Source organism: Mesoplodon bidens (assembly GCF_964165515.1).
Source record: "Mesoplodon bidens genome assembly, chromosome: 5".
Classification (NCBI taxonomy): domain Eukaryota; kingdom Metazoa; phylum Chordata; class Mammalia; order Artiodactyla; family Ziphiidae; genus Mesoplodon; species Mesoplodon bidens.
The window spans coordinates 61174609-61192063 of NC_138161.1; the positions used below are offsets into that span (position 1 = coordinate 61174609).

At 43.2% G+C, this 17455-nt stretch overlaps 1 protein-coding gene across 18 annotated transcripts in view; it reads right to left on the reverse strand.

Moving 5' to 3' along the window:
- The window catches only part of ZBTB20 (zinc finger and BTB domain containing 20), an 830948-nt gene that overhangs the window by 25273 nt on the left and 788220 nt on the right, over nucleotides 1-17455 (reverse strand). For all 18 annotated transcript variants that reach the window (XM_081234533.1, XM_081234531.1, XM_081234534.1 and 15 more), the window contains one exon: nucleotides 10453-12057. In XM_081234533.1, the coding sequence (XP_081090659.1) occupies nucleotides 10453-12057 (1605 nt within the window). The remainder of the gene's footprint in view (nucleotides 1-10452; nucleotides 12058-17455) is intronic.

The window sequence follows — 17455 nt, forward strand, 5'->3', positions numbered from 1 at the left end:
AGTGCTACTTTATAGGGGTCATTTTCAGTGCCATCATTCGGGGATTTAACTGTGTGTTTGCCGTTTGCATTATCAAACAAGTATAAGAAATAAAAGAGAGAAAAGTTCTTTGGAGACATGGGGTCTCTAGAATCTTTGGGAACTAAGGTTGGTGGTCACACAGCGTGGCTCTTTGGGGACAGTCTCCATTTCTGGTATTTTGTCTAGTAAATGTCCTCATGCTTTGATTATAGGTCTGGAAAATATTGCCCATCATAGGAATAAGTCATTCTGAAGAGCTATGCCTTTGATTTTTATCTATTTTAGACAGCAATCTTCCTAAAATGTAACTTGAGAGAGTTAATTGGCTATTCTGTCTGGAGTGCCCTGAGCTGTAGATTGGTCTTGTCTGGTGTGGAGGTTGAGTAGGTGGTAGACAACACAATGATCTCAGAGTCAAATGGTCCTGTTCAAATCCAGGCACCAACGGATGGCCTGCCACTCTGACAAATCTGCAAATGCCTCTGAGGTATACAGTTCTGCTTACCTCACTGTGCTGGTGTTGACATAAAATACATATGAAATCACTTTGCAGACCACCAAGAGTGGTGTGGGAATACTTGCCTGGTGTTCTTATTACAAGACTACCCACCAACACCCCCTCCCCCCATTAAATGCTTCCATACGCCTTTTTTGAACTCTGGGGTCAATTTTTAAAATAGTTTTCTCTTTCTTTGCTCTCAGTGTGTTGGCTGAAACCCTTCTTTCTCCTCAGTTTACTGCTTTGGTTTGCTGTTGGCTTAGAGACCAAATGATCAAGCTTGCTAAAAACTGTAATGTAAATAAGAATATTGTCACCGAATGACCACATGAAATATTCTTCTATAAGTAACGTCCATGGGCCTGTAACGTCTCTTTGGATGAAGAGAGACTTGTTTTTGTTGGTGCTGTTTGTTCTTGGCTCTGCTCTTGGCGGGTGAGATGAATTACATTATGGTGTTTCCATCTTTCCCAGCTCACCGCTGGTTGCCCAATGCAGGCACCCACCTCAGAGAGGAAAGGCTGTCCATGTACTCTTCCATAACTCAGCCCAAAGCCCAAAGCCTCTGAAACTCTCTGCGGTAATATTTCAACCTCTGGACGAGGCATCAGGGTAGGAAATCTAGTTCTTGAATTTGAGTTAACATCTATTTAAAATATGTGCCTTGTCTGTGTTTCCATTTTTTCCATCATGAAACAGAAGAGGTTTGATGTGTCATGGGGATAATGGCAATGAAAACAACCACCACGTATTCTGTGCTTACTGTGTGCCGGGCTCACGGCTCGTGATCTGCTTTATGAAACTTTATCTCAACAGAAAGCTTTTTCGTTGCATTTGTAAACATAAAAAGATATATTTTGAACCACACAATCCTAAGAAATGGCTATTTGGTTCAGGAATGACTCGACAAATTTCTAAACCAATTTCCTTGATCTTTGAACTTTTTCCTTTAGTTATTCACAAACGGTTTGGCCTAGCTCCCTCTCCCCTCTGCTGTCTTCCAGTCTCCTTTCCCTTCATCCTCACTGATGAAAAAGCACGAGCCATAGGATTGCAGAGTTAGAAGAGAAGAGTTTCACTTTTAGGCTAAAATGGGGAAATTTAGGGAAGCCTCATTCCTAAATGAAGAGTTCAGTCTCTGCATGGTGTTTATGTAGGTACATTTTTTTGAAATGAGAGATTCCCTAAGAGAGAGAGTCATGCCTGTTATTTTTAGTTGGAACATTTCTGTCAGCTGTAAACATGCTTGGAACTCAAGCTGGTCTTTACCATCCTTGTGCTTTCAGTACACTTTCTAGAGGCTATGCTAGGCCGGCCGACTATCTTTTAAAATATGTCCACCTGTCACCTTTAATGGGAAGTGTGCCTTCTTAATTCTAGATGGTATTTTGGCTGCTAGGAAGTTGAAACTTTGTCTGTGTTAAAAATTCTCCTGCTGTTTGAAACTTTCACCTTCTTATAGTGTATTTTTCCTCTAGGCAAAGTCAGTGAGGATGGCTTTTTACTTTCACACCCTTCTAATCGGACTATAAGTTGATACTTCACAGTTGTCCTCTTTCCCTCCATAGCATATATATGTCTTGATATGTTGTTTGTACGCACCTAGTATTGGTTCGGCCATTAATTATCCGTGTGACCCTGGGTTTTCTAAGTGTTTTCATCTCTTTGGGTTTGTTTCCCCTTCTCTAAGTGAGGAGTTGGACCAAGCACTTGCCATGTCCCTTTGCAGATTTAGTGGCCTTCTGCCCACCATGGGCCATGCCCCAGAGGACCCTGGTCCAGGTCTTGTCAACACATGACCTGAGGGCAGCTTGCTTAAATCACTCAATGCATCAGCAGTCCCACATTTTAAATAGGACAAAGTATCCTGCCACAGAAAAATGGTGCGATAGTTAATGAGTAAAAATGTTTGCAAAGCACTTGGGAGCTCCATAAAAGGAAAGCGCTCTAAAATTATTCAGGTGCTGTGTTGGTGGAGCATAGGCATTCCAGGGACTGTCTTACTAAACAGGGTGCATTTTCAGATTAGCCAGGTATAAACAAGTCATTTCTCTATGTATGGATTTGAAACTATATCGCTCACTAGAAATGAGTGATTCTTTACCATTATTTTCCTGCATATTACTTATAGTGATCCCCAAAGGGCTTTCAACATTATACATGAAATGGATGTGGTCTGTTGATTATTGCTCTCAGTGTGGAGAAGTGAAGTTAAGATGAGTGGTAGTGGATCGCTTTCCAGGTCTGAGCCTATGGCCAGGAATGGTAAGTCTGATTCGTTAGAAAGGGACACAAAGTACTAAGCAGACAGTAGAATCAGACACAGGATGGGGAAGCTCATATAAGCCCCTGTACTTTAAAATGATCCATTTTGGGGCCATACAGATGCAGGAGTCAGATATGAACTCCATTTCCTTGGCTGAATGACCTGGGCATGTTACTTCACCTCTTTAAGCCTCAGTTTCCTTATCCGTAACTTGAGAATAATACAGTTAAGCACCTGTCTTGTGAAGGTATTTTGAAAATTAAAGCGATAAAGCACTTTGCACAGAGTATGTGATCATTTCAAGAAAAATTCAACTGGTCCCTTCAGCACAAAGGAAGTGGTGATAAATGAAATCAACTGAAAAATGACTTCCATGGCATGGGGAAGCCAACACAAGATTCTGAAAAAATTGTTTCAGGTAATCAATAAAGCAAGTGATTATACTGTAGCTATGCAATTCAGAGTTAAGGGTCTAGTCTAGTCTCAGCTACAAATGCTAACGGAAAGAAGTGGCACCATGAATAAAATGTCAGCGAATAGCATACACAGAGGATTTCTTAGCAGGCAGCAACTGAACTCTGGAGGCTGAAAAACCAGAGAGCAAGTGGAGGAACAGAAGAGGCGGCAGTGTCCTTTACAATCCCATGGGTTGGGGAGTAGTGAATGCATATGTTTATCTCCATTTTTGGATGCCTGCTCTCTAAAGCATCACTTTTCAGCTCCTTCTTGTGGACCAGCACTGACACTCTACCATGACTGACAGTGAGAAAAAAAAGAAAGAGGAAGAAAGATACTGTTAGGTTAGTAGATGCAGAGGGTCTGCCCAAAGTTTGGGGCTGAGCCACCCTAATTCTGAATAGTGACCTCTGTATTGGGGGCTCAGCAAGAACCCATTTATTCTGCTGAATCTTTTTCATTCTAACCAGGCTTCTCCTGGGCTGCAGAGAGGACAGTGAATGCTGTTACCAGGACACTTGTTTGAAACACGGTTCCCACCTGTCTCTCGCATTCTCTCAGCCTCTCCATCATCTGCTCTAGCATACACCTTCCTTCAGGTGAGTACAGTGTGGGAGGGGGTCAGAAAACCAAGCCTGGGTGCTTGGTGAGAGGGCAGACAGCAGGGAAGGAAGGGGCGAGCAGGGGTAGGGGAAGGTGGCTACTGGCAAGGAAAGCAGAAGGGGTCCTGGAAATTGCAAGTCCTCTGAAAGGGGAAAATCAAGACTGGAACAGAAAATGGGAAAGGTTCAGTGACAAGAATGGAAGGTGCTCAGCTCGGGTCATACAGAGCCTTCACTGGCTAAAGAGTCTACTCTCCACCTAGAGAAGTTGAGTTGGAGCTGGGCCTTCACGACCGCCTGCCAGCCTTTCTCTCCAGTTCCAGGGATGCAGTCCTGGTGCCATCTTGGACTGTGAGGCTGTCTAGGGGGTACTGCCTACTGGGGACACACTGCATTCACAAAACCTCTGTGGCTTTGCCAACAACTGAAAAGTTTTGGTGTCAAGCAGAATTTTAAAGATCTCAGGGACCTTCACCCACATTACTTGACTTTTCTTACAACTTTTTGAGGGGGTAGATGTTAACAGCCCCAGAAGACGGTCTCTGCATTAGAGTGGTAGAATAGCATCCTGCAGGTCCCTCTACAAGTCAGTAAGAGCTGAGAGTATGACACCAGCTGAGCCACATATCCCCTCCTTCTCCAGTTAACAATTTCCTGCTCTCTAGATTATGCTGCAAAATGTATGATGCTGCTATAAAACATAACATGTAAGTTCCTAAATGGCTTGGGTAATTTTAAAGTATTACAGGTAAGTGCTTTCACATAAATTATGTTATTTGATTCTCAGAGCAACCATGTAAACTAAGTACTATTAAAATCTGTACCTATGTGACAAAAAACTGAGGCTCAGATTGACTACAGAATTTACCGAAAGTCACTCCGTCAGAAAGTGGTAAAATCAAGGCTTTCTCACTTCAAACCTTATACTTGTTCATTACTTCACTGGCTTGATACAATTAACAGCCCAAGCTCTATATGAGGATGACCACATCACGATCTTGATCTCACTATTATTACTATATGGATGACATTGTTATGTTACTATCATCACTATATCTATTTATATAAAATTCATGGCCAAAATAGCTGAGCTTCTTAAAGTAACAAAGAAAATTATTAATCGTACAGAGGACACTAATGGGCATTAGTGACTATCGGGTGGGCTGTTGATACTATGATTCAGAAAAGACCCAAATGTCTACCATTTGTTGGTGAAGAAAACACAAGTGGGAACACAGATATAATACAGTCTTTGTGTATAGAAAAAGAAGAAAAGAAAAAGAAATTTAAGTCTTGCTGAGAAAATAATGCATTTATATATAAGTCCCCTGAATTAAATTCTTCTGGAAAGCATGCTCACATATTTTCTCCTGGAAATTGAGTGAACATTCATTCACTCACTCAACAAATATTTGTTAAGCAACTACATATGCCTGTATTCATCTATGGATTTTAAAGCAAAAGTCCTAAGATTGGGTCTTAAAAGAAAGTTCTGTCTGAAGAGCAGTGCCAGATAAAATACATGGCACCAGGTTAAATCTAAATTTCAGATAACCAATGAATACTTTTTTACTATAACTACACCACATATATTGAATGAGACATACTTAGACTAAAAATTATTTGTTGTTTATCCAAAAATTCAAATTTAACTGGGCATCCTGTATTTTTGTTTGCTAAATCAGGCAACCCTGTACCTGGTGATAAATAAATACCCTGAACGCCATCTTAGTCAGTCTTGTTATTACGTGTGCAACTTTGTTATATAGGGCAAAGTACGAACAGACAGAATGTGGTATCTGAAATGTGCTCAGATCCTTGGAGAAAGTACTTAATATATAAATGTGCAAAGTATTTTTGCATTATTTCTATGGAACTACATCATACAATAAATAAACAAGTCCGGAAATAGGCCACTTTTCCGTTGGAAGTGATTAGGTATCATTAGAGAAGGATTCAACTCATTCATTGATTAAATATTTCTTGAATGTTTACTATGTGTAAGGTATTATGCTGGGTATATTGAAGTATAAGATATATATTTCTTTATATATCATATATATGTAATTATATATAAAATTGTTTCTGTTTTCACAAAGTTTACATTCTAATGGGAAGGCATAAAGGCACCTACATAATGATAAGTCATTGTTATAAGTCAATGTTAAGTGCCAGAATGGGTACATTTGCCATGGAACCTTCCATATGCAAGATATTTGCTTCCATAACATAATTTATCACTATAAAATCAAGCTGTTGTCCATAACTATGTTTTACTTTTTCCAAACACATAGGTTCTTGTGAGTGGAATTTTGGGGAACAATGTTATGTAACAAAAGCAACCTGAAGCCATCCTCCTCTTAATCACCCAGGCCATCTAGGGAAGCAATTCCCAACTTAGTGTGAATCAGGGCTTGTTAAAACACAGATTGCTGGGTTCCCTCACCAGAGTTTCTGATTCAGGTCTGGGATAGATTCGAGAATTTGCATGTTGCTGCTATGGGGATCACACTTTGAGAAGTACTGCTCCCACGTTATCTTTGAATTTTCCCTATTGCTTGGCTTCCACATCCACGTTCATACCCAGGCTTATCCTCCTATGTTCTCTGTCTTTTCCTTCCCTTTCATTCCTTTGACTTTTGCTTTTTCTCTTAGGAGAGGGCATAGAGGAGTCCTGCTTTGTTCCATGACAGGATGGTTTGTGTTATCTTTGCTTTTTTTCCAATTCTCTTGTTTTCAAATGTGTACTTAACTCTTGTTTTTCTTCCTCACAACTTTTATGAAGCTGCAGTAAAGCGAACTTGAGAAACTCCTAGAAGAGATGAAGTCCTACCATGGTTTGTTTGGCAGTAGATAGAGTGGTTTGGTGAGAGATTTTCTTGAAAAAATCCTTAAGGGATGAAAAAAAAAGTTCATGTTATGGAGGAAGTTCAAGGGAAACCCAAGGGGTATCACATTGCTTCAGCATTTGAATTCCAGTGAAGAAGGAAACATGTCAAGAGTTTATTACTCAGAGATTGGAGATAGAGCAAAAAAACTCAATGCCTCTGGGAGAGGAGGGGGCTAAAGTAACGATGACGATTTTTTTTTTTTAAAAAACATTAAGTAGTACTTTACCTTTTATGAAAAGCTCTCACATGCGTAATACCTTTACACCTACTCAAAAGGTGGGAAATTATTATTTCCACTTTAAACTCAAAGAAACTGAAGGTAATGAAATTAAATGACTTGCATAAGGTTAGAGGAACCAAAACCAAACCCAGATAATCTAATTCCAGCACAGTCGTCTTTCACTTATGTCCCTACTTTAAGTTTCAGTGTTATAATCATCATGGAATATTCTCTACAACCAGAGCTTCCTTGGTTCTCTAAGGTAGAGCTTAGCTCTGAGGTGAATAGATGGACTATTCATTTGTTACAATCACGTCCTTTCAATGAATATGTGGATCATTAACATAGAGTTAGAATTCAGATCTCAGAATCGTTTCTCTGCAGTTGTTGAAAGCAAGTATCATTTACATTAAAACTTGCAGTTGCTAACCTGCAAAGCCAGTTATCATGCACAGTGGCTGTGATGCCGAGAAACTGTTTCTTTCCTTTTAGCTCTGTCAAGCTACTCTTTCTTGGTAAGATTCTTTTATGTTAGACCGTAGGTAAGAATACAGAATCCATCTCTACTCTTCCAAGTATTCTAGAAAGTATCTACTTTCTAGAATCTTATTTTAGACTAACATTTGGACTTTCTGCTGTGGATTATTATCATTTCCACTGGGCTCCTGTAAAGTCGGGAGGCCCCACTTTTTTGATGTTTTCCCAAGAAACTGGAGAAAACTTTGTTTTGAAATGTCGGCCAAAGTGAATCCAGGTCCTGAATTACTTCCATGTGTTCAGGCTGTCTTGCCTTTTGAAAACCTAGACTAACTGTTCCTAAACTTTGTTAGGTTATAGACTACTTCACTCGGACAAAAGTCTTGATAGATGACCGTTCCAAACTGCCACTGCCAAATGATTCGGGGGTGAAAGGGAAGAGTGTTGATTCTTTTAAATGAGGTGCTTGAGTCATATATGTACATTTATTGTTCCTGGATGTGGCCAGGTTATACACACCAACACAAAGACCTTCAAAATTTACTGAGGAACTTCATAGTTTACTAGAGATCTGAAGGCTACCCTCTGAGCATAACTCAGATTTATAAAATGACTTTACTTGTAGCTTTTGTATCTGTGATGTCTAAATTTGCAAACCCATTGCTGGTTTTCTTATGGGCAAATCTAGTTATTTGGGTTAACCACAGAATCCTTTGGTGAATCCACGGAATAAATGTGTTTATACACCCAAAAGATACTTTTCGGTAGTACGCTAAAAATTTTATGTTCCAGACTTAAAGCCTTATTTCAATACGTGATCTAACAGAGTGTGTAAACTTTATATCTGCTAGGTCTACTGGAAGAGATGCAAAGAAGGGGAGAGTAGAAATGTTCATGGATCCAAGACCAACAAAGTCAACTTCGGCTAAGAATACACTTCCACAAATGATCTCTTTTTTTCCCCTTAATCCTTAATTTGATGGATTTATAAGATAGCTGCTCAGAGAAGGGAAGGACATAAACTATGGGAGAGCACTCTGTAAACCATAAATTGCCACATAAATAAAAATGTTACGATTTGATTAATTTACTAAATAATGATGATACCATCCCACATGGAAAATGTCCTCGATTGATCTCAGGTTATTAGATATTCACATTTACCCTAAGTAAACATAGTGACTTACTACTACTACCTGATTTTCTTCCTGAATTCAGTAGTGAGTCACTATGTTTCCTGGAGGTATGAAAACTCATCTTTAAGAACAACTGATTCACATAAAGGCACATACATGGATTTACATATTGTCCTGACTTAAGTAATGTTCTTAAGTAATGTTCTATTTCTGTTGCTCACTTCCATGTTGATGTGTCTGTTGCTGTCCTTCCCTTCTATTCCCCAATTTAAATTGATCTGCTTTATGTCCTATCCCCTAGCTATTCCTGCTAGCTGACCTGAGAAACAATGTTGCTTTGAGGAGCCAACTTGTTTTCATGTACTGTAATTCATGTATGTAACTTCCCCCTGACAATTTATTTGTCATTTAACAGGGACATTCTGGAACTAGAGGTTTACCTAGAGAGATGAGTGACTCTCATAATAGGAATTCCAAATATGGTGATCAACATTGGGGTAAGGTATTTTCAGGTGCAAGAGAATCCATGTGAAATCATATCACATATGTAGTCCCTTATATGGAGGAGCATCCATGGAGTTCTCGCTTCTATGCCTGTCCCATTACGGAACTAGGATAGGGCACTGGCTGGGAGGTCAGGAGATCTTAGCTCTAGAATCATGGACTCCAGGGAAGAAAGACCATCTTGCCCAACTACTCGCCTGATGGATGATTGAATCGCCTCTATAACATCGCTATGAAATGTGATCTTCCATTCTCTCCTTGAACACCTCTAATTACAGGAACTCACTCCCTTTGGAGGTTGTCTGCCTGTCTTAGAGCAACTCTGCCTGTTAACAAACTTCCTCTTTTATTTAACTGAATCTCTCTATAGCTTCCATTCATTGGTCCATTTCTACATTTTGGACCCAAACAGAACAAGCTTAAGGGATCTTCCCTCCAAACCATTTAAATAATACTAACAGTGTGAACAATAGCTACCATTTATACAGTGCTTATTATGTGCTAGAAATTGCTTTAAGAACTTCATACATATTAATTCATTTAATCCTCAAAACAGCACTGCAAGAAAGAAATATCACTATTATCCCCATTATATAGACAAGGAAACTAACGTATAGAAAGGTTAAGCAACTTTGCCAAGAGGACAAAGCTCAGTAGGCACTTTCAATTCAAACCTAGGCACTATTGAACACCTTTGGCACCTCAGCAATGACTCATATGCCATGGCTTCACGTCCCTTTCCATCTTACTCATACTCCTCTGAGTGTGCCCCGGTGAGTCTACTGTCCTTTCAAAAGGGAGTACACAGAACTGACTGTGGTATCTAGATGTGGAAAATAGAGGACAAGCACTAGAAAACAGAGCAAGTCGATCACTCCTCCTCATTTCAGGGACCATAAATGCAGCCTCCGCTTGCATCAGCCTTGTTGTGGCCTCCTCAAGCTGATGGTTCACATAAAACTTACTACAGACTAAAGCCCTCATCCCTGCTCTGCCTACATGACTTTGGTCTGTAACACAAGGTGACTGGAGTATATGATCTCCAAGGACTTTTCCAGTTCTAACTATCTAGGGTCAAAACATATTTCAAAGTTCAGTGAAGTTAAGGAATGTTGTGCCTGCAAATTCTGTATGAGGTTTTCTCATTTGGCCCTTTTCCACAAAGGGTTTCTGTGACTCTGTCTTTCTGTGACAGGGCTGTTGGTTCCTGTGATGGGGGCATAGTCGGGGCTTCTAGAAGATGGTTTACAATGGGGTCTTCCTTAAAATCTGAAAGATGACTCCGTACCTTCCCTTGCACCTGCTGCCCTGCCCCCCCCTTCCCCAGCCCCCTCAGCCCCTCCCCCTGCTGCCAGCTCTCCAGGGGGGGCCTGCGCTCACCTGTGTGTACGAACATGTGCTTGACGTAGTTCTGTTTGGCGGTGAAAGTCTTGTTGCAGAGAGTGCACTCATAAGGCTTTTTTTCGCCCTGCCCACTGGCTGTGCTGTGGCCGGCGGATGGGGCCAGGGGCTGTGGCGCTGGCAGCTGTGCAGTAAAGGTTGACAGGCCGGGCTGGGACACTGTCACAAACTGGGTCTGCTGGCCTGCCAAGGGCTGTGGCAGGCTGAAGAGGAAAGGCTTGGGGCCGCTGCCCGCGGGCTGGGTGGTGAAGAGGGCCGGCAGGTAGGTGTTGCCGGCTGTGCCAATGACCTGTGTGTTGCTGGTTAAGGTCAGAGGCATCCTCAAGTTGCTGGTGAGGGTTTCCGTCTGGCGTAAGTAGAGCTGGGTACTTGGCAGTGGCTGCCCGATGGACGTGCTGACCGCAGGCTGCTGCAGGGCGCTCTTGTCGGAGCTGTTGCTTACGGCGATCACCGTGCTGTCCAGCTCCACCTCGTTGCTTCTTTCCGGGGAGGAGGCACCGGTCTCTAGCTGGTGCGGCTGCGGGGCGCCCTCAGCCGGGGCTTCCGCAGCCTGCTCAGGTTGGGCGGATTCGGCCTGGCCGTCCCGCGCCGTCCCAGGCCCGAACTGCTGCTCCACGGAGTCGGGTTCGGTGCCTATGGAGGAGCTGACGCCCGAGTCGAAGCTTTCGCCCTTGGGTTCACTCTCGGTGCCCTCGGCCTGGTCGGTGTCTTCCGTACACTCCTCGGACTCGTTGCGCTCCAGGATCTGCACCCTTTGCTGCCCGTAGTAGTCATAGTCGTCCTCCATCTCCTGCTTGATGTGGATGTTGCCCACCAGGGTCTGGATGCGCACCGGCCGGGGCTGTTTGCGGCAGTGCGTGGTCTCGGGGGTGGTGGACAGGTAGCGCTCCATCTGCTGCGAGCGCTCGTGGATGCGCGTGATCCAGCTGGGGTCTTCCATATGGTGGTCGCGGGGCAGGCCGAGTGCCGTCTCGTGGTGGCTGACCACCGCACCGCTGTAGAAGGAGCGCTCGCCGCTGCCATTCTGCATGGAGCAGGCATAGAGCGCCGAGTAGATCCTGTCCACGCTGTGCTGCGGGTGGCTCTGCAGGTAGCCCGACTCGGTGTCGCTGCTCTGGCCCGAGGTGCCCGACTCGGGAGTGCCCCGTGGCGTGTCCTGGCCCGAGTCCTGAATCCCCGGGAACACATCGCCCACGTTCTGCGACACGATGCGCGTGCACTCATCGATGACCGTTTTGATCTGCAGGATGCTGGCGGCCGTCAGGATCTGCAGGGCTTCTGACTGCGAGACGCGCAGCACGCCACTGTACATGAAGTCAATGAGCTTTTGCACCGACTGCACCGACACCACAGACGGGATCTCAATGTCGCTGTAGCCCAGCAGCAGCTTGTCCTGGAAAAAGGGGCTGCCGGCTGCCAGCACGCAGCGGTGTGCGCGCAGCATGCTCCCGTGGATGCGCACCGTCACGTCACAGAAGTGGCCACGGTTGCGCTGCTCGTTGAGGGTCTCGAGCACGGAATTGCTGAAGTTGTGAAGGTTGATGCTGTGAATGCGCTCGGTCATCCCCTTGCAACTGATGTCACCTGCACGGCAAGAGAGACACAAGACAGGGCGTGGGTCAGAGCTAGCTGACTGCATCCTTAACATCTAGGTCTCAGGTGGGCAATGCTCATGGCCCCTGGAAGCACTCCCCCCCACTCCTTGCAGACACAAGCAGGCTCTGTGGCTTTGCACAAGGGTCAACTTGTGGGTGTGATGTCCTATGGGAACAAGGCCTTGAATTTTGTTCCAGCAGTGCTCCAGCTACTTTGGTGTATTGAATCCATTTTAACCCTGTGGACCTTCAGCCAGGGTTGTCGGTTGAAGCAGAGCAGCCTAAAACACAGATGGGTCATTGCCTGCTATAGTACAACTTCAGCAAAGAGGGACTGAAAGGCAAACGCAAGACTTGTTCTCATGAAACTCCACCTCCACTTTAGGCTTAAGCAGGCCCTTTAAGAAAGCTTACATTTTCCTTAACTTATCAAAATTTCTTACTTTATTCATAGACAGCAAAAATACTTATAGTTAAATTCCTTTCCTATTAATTTATACGGCACATTCCCCAAATCCATATGAGGTATGCAAAAATTCTTGGAAAATTCAACCCAGTCTAAGATATCCACCCAACAGCTGCCACCATGTTTTCCAGTTGAGGGACAGGCTCTAGAATGCAATCTGCTGGCTAAAGGGGCACTTGCCCACTGCTTTCTGTACCTACACATTTTTCTCATCATCTCTCACAACCTGTTTGAGTACTTTCTAGGGTGGCTGTCTGTGATGTGGTGGTTGTCTGAATTTTCCGAGGCTTATTGAAGAAGAAATGTTAAACAGGTCAAAGATGGCAGTGTTAACCTGGGAGACTGGAGTACACTAGGTGACCATATTTGCCATTCAAACTGGGCACTTTTGAGAGTGAAAGGGAGCACTGTTGATAATTAGGTCAGGACAGCAGGAGTAAACCCTGAGTGGGATGTACGATCACCCAGGAATTGGGTGCTCTCTGTGCTTGCTAGAGGGAGGTATCAAACAGCTCCCAGTAGGAAGGCAGCAGTCAGCTATGTGGAGGATTTGGATAGCCTGACCTATTGCCAAACATATATCCCAGGCTGTGCAGGCAAGGGATAATATTGGTAACATCTAGACCCCAGATTGAGAAGGATAACTCAGTCTATAACACTGAGTTTTAGGGCTTTCCTATTTTTCTACTTTACCTCTCTAAAGAATCCCTCTCTCCAAACCATTCTTCAGGTTCTCCATTCTTGCCTTCACAACTGAACAATCAGCTTGAGGGAGGCCAAGTAAGTAGGCTTTCAAAACCAGGTGGCCCAAGTATGGATTGTTGGCTGTGACCCAGATCCTTATATCCTGTTAGAAGTAACCCAGAGGTAATGGCCTACACACAGAGGAATGTCCACCTCCTCACGTTCTTTCTCCTCTGCCCTAGGAGAGAGGGCCAGCTCAGGGAAGTCTGAGATCAACTAGATTTTCTACCTTGCTACGCCCTACCTCCTCATGCTGTCTGAGCTCAGTGGATATGACCTCATTCTTATATACTAATTCATTTCCTTTGCTCTCAACTTTACATTTAGTCAGCCTCACATATATCCACTTAACTTAGTAAATGCCTATGGGCTCTATGTTCTCTTTCAGTGACATGATTTGTGCAAATTTTTACATAAGAGAATTCCTTCTCATTCCGACTTCCATTAGGTCTGTTATGTGCCTAAAATATTTCATTAGGCTACTGTTTCTATTTTTTTCCTTTTATATAAAACAAATTGTCTTTGTCAGGGTAAGGAATCATGATGAATCCTCTATAGCTGTGTTAATACAAAACATGGCACCAGAGGAAGGGCCCAATAACCTAGGAAGGAAAATTCAGGAAATCAGTCAACAGACCAAATTCCAACATCTTGCTGAGTCCCTGATGCATGTGTACTTCGATAATAACAAGAGCAAACACTTTTCAAGAGCTTACTGTGTGTCAAGTTCTAACTACTTTATGTATATTATTTCATTGAATCCTCACAACAACCCTATGATGTCAGTAGTATTATTATCCCCATAACTCAGATGAGGAAACTGAGGCCACAGAAATTAGGAAATCCACTCAAGGCCATGTAGGCAATTGGTGGTCGAGCTGGCATTTGAACCCAGGCAGTCTGGTTCTAGAGTTCACACTCTTATCTGCTTCACTGTATTGCATTCTTTGCCCCTGAATGAAGTCTGGCCCTTAGGTGTCCACGGTCTGCTGTAAAGCTGTGTGAAAAGGTTTGTCCAGTATGCTCTCCAGCTACTTCTATACCTCTCCATAAATAAGCATGCTGTTCATGTTTCTAGGCCTTGGGACTTCAACATAGCCTCAGTCATCTAATAAAGAACATTTTTTGAAGTTTATAAATGGAACAGTGCAAGAGATAAAAGTGAGGCCTGGCACTAAAATGGAGAGTTTTCTATATACAGTTTTACTATCACCAAGATCTCCATCATTTAAGTAAAATGGTAAGTACTAAAACTGGTTGAGTCTCTGATAAAATCACCATCTCTGAGTAGGATGGGCTTATTAAAAAATTTTTTTTCCACACAGGTGAAAACACTCTTGAAACACACAATTGCTCATAGCACCACTTGCAGTTATATCACTAGAGTTATCATATATCACAAAGAGTTGTCTTCTTTCTGATAATTCTGGGAAGAAGCTTAATCACAATTATCATAATAATTAATAACCACGTAGCATTTTACAGTGTACAAACTCTTTCACATGTATCATCTCATTTACTCCTTATAACAATCCTATATGTTTTCAGGACAGGTCCTATTATTACTATTTGATGTAAGAGGAAGTCGAGGCTTTCAAAGTATCTAAATGACTTGCCCAATGTTTTACACAGCTAGTAAGTGGCAAGGGTGGGATTAGAACCCATGCCCCTTGACACTCTTTTTATCACATGATACTGAATTGCTGATGAATGAAACTTGGATTGCCCAAAGACTGAGGGCCATCCTAATTCTCAGGACATAGAAGAAAAGATAAAGACACTGAAAGTGATGATGGAGGTTGCTTTCGAGTTGGAAATGGTCAACAACAAGAGCTATCATTACATTACACACATTCATACATACACACACACACACACACACACACACGAGTCTCAAGAAGAAAATTCAAACTGCTTGTTGGACTGAACTGGTCAAGTCTATCTAAATAATCAGGTAACCCTATGGAGATAATCACAACAAAAATTGCTAAATATTCTGAGTTATGGTTATTGCAGTAATGTTGTTACCAACTTCATTAAAAACCACAGAGACAAACTCAAACCTGCACACATATACAACTTGACGTGACTAGCCTAGCTGGATTTTTGTAGACACAAGTTTTAAATGTTTCTCCGAGAGCACTGGTCCTGTACTGCAGTGAGCAGCTGTGAAAGGCTGAATCGTTTTGCTGATATGTGTACAGATGTGATGGGGGACCCTGCCGGTCCATTCAAGCATGCCTCGTCCCTCCAGCACACAATGCTGAAGCAAGTCCTTTCCCAGGCTTTCTTTCATTTTTAACACTAACACAGTGGGAAAAAGTTTCTGCCATGGCAAGGCAATGTCCAGGCTTTTGTGAAACAGGTCCTTTTCATCCAGTGGGCATTAATGTATAGATTCCAACGGAATAAATCTGAAATACTCTGCTGTAGAAGATTTGTTCCCCATTGAAAACAAACCTTGATTAGATGGTTATTCAGAGACTGTATAGGAAGGAATGGTGTGAAAATGTTAACTCCATTCTTTCTTAGATTGGCACTGAATAGGCAATTGGGCTATTCAAAAAAAAAAAAAACCCAAAAAAACCCCCCTCATCTACAAAACCATACAACTTTACAAAGATTTTGTGTGTCTGGGGATGCCACGTCACCCTCCCCTCCCAAAAAACCCCCACAGTGCTGTGAACAAAGAACTGATGGGGCAAAATGAAAAAAGTGATAAAAATAGTTCTCTGTGTGTTTTAAAATAGTAACCTACCTTCTCTCCACTAGAGTAAAAATGTAGAGTCAGCCTGTGATGGCATTCACTAGAACACACAAGGAATTCTACTCTTGAAAGTGATCATGTATTCTAAGTGATCGTGTTCTGTGAGTAAGCACAGTTGGATGAGGCTGAGGCAGGAGTGGCTACTGGAGGGGTGTTCTGCTTGTGGTGAAATAGCTGATGCAGGGCCCGGCTCTCTGTGCTGTAGGAACCCAGGCCCTGCCTGTCCCTGAAACGGTGGGTGTCCAGGGATAGGACTTAGCATGAGAATAAAAAAGCTGCCGGTGCACAAGGGAAAAGGAACAAGAAAGGAAACAGCAGGCAATACAATCTCTTTTAATTAGGTGTGAAATCCAGTCCTTTCTCAGCCCAGATATATAAAATGAGACTAGTGCAAGGGTGAGGTGTAGAGGGAGATGGGAATTGGAAGTCTCTGTGGCTTGGAAAGAAACACCAGCTCTCAAATTAAAACCAAGATGAATTTTGGTCAAGTCAACAGGCCGAAGTCAAATGTCAGGGCTGAATAGCCCTTGAGCTATCAATCTGGGCCACCAGGCTCACGTGCGCTAAGTGGGTCAGCCCATGAAATAGGGCCAGGTGGCCAGGCCTCCACAAGCCAGCCTCTTATCTCACCCTTTCCCAGATTGTGCTTTGATAGCATGCTGAAGTTGCTCTTTCATATATCAGGTGATTAGTGATGATGTTAAACTCTCACATTTTGGTGCTACCTACCAAGCTGGTCCCACTGGGAAAGAGCCAGTTCTTGCTGGAGAAAGCTGGGATGCATGTGGCAACTCAGGCCTCTTCCTCCCCCAATCGACATCTGTTGCCCTGCCAGGGGCAAGACCTCAGTCATGTATATACTTCACCTATGTGTCGAGGGGATACCTGCTGAGCCTCTGCACCACAGGAGGTTAGGGGTTGCTTGCTCACAGTTTCCACCATCTACAGCAGATGGTCCTGCATGTCCCTACCCCCTCATTCTATCTCACTGGCATCTCCACAGTCTTTGGAGGGTGGCTCTGGGGAAATCACTTATGCAAGTGAAAGGTGGTAGGCAGACCAAGACCTCTTTCTCCTACCGTGGCTCCATACACCTAGCATATCCCAGCTCCCATTGCCCCTGCAGGTGAACTACGGGAAGGTCTTCAGCTTACAACAAGGAGAGGTGCGCTGCTTTACTTCTCCATTCCTGGTGATAAGGGGGATGCTTTGGGCCATCTCCCAATGAGAGTTCTCCCCTATCTTCCAGATTGTCTTAAGCCTGCGCTACAGGACCCATTAGTGACTTCATCATTTTCTTTTTTTATCATCAGTAACAGAATTCTTCTCCTAAAACATAAATCAATTCTTCAACTTTCAGAAATTTGACTTTCAAACATATTTTCAGGAATACACGACCAATGAAAGTTG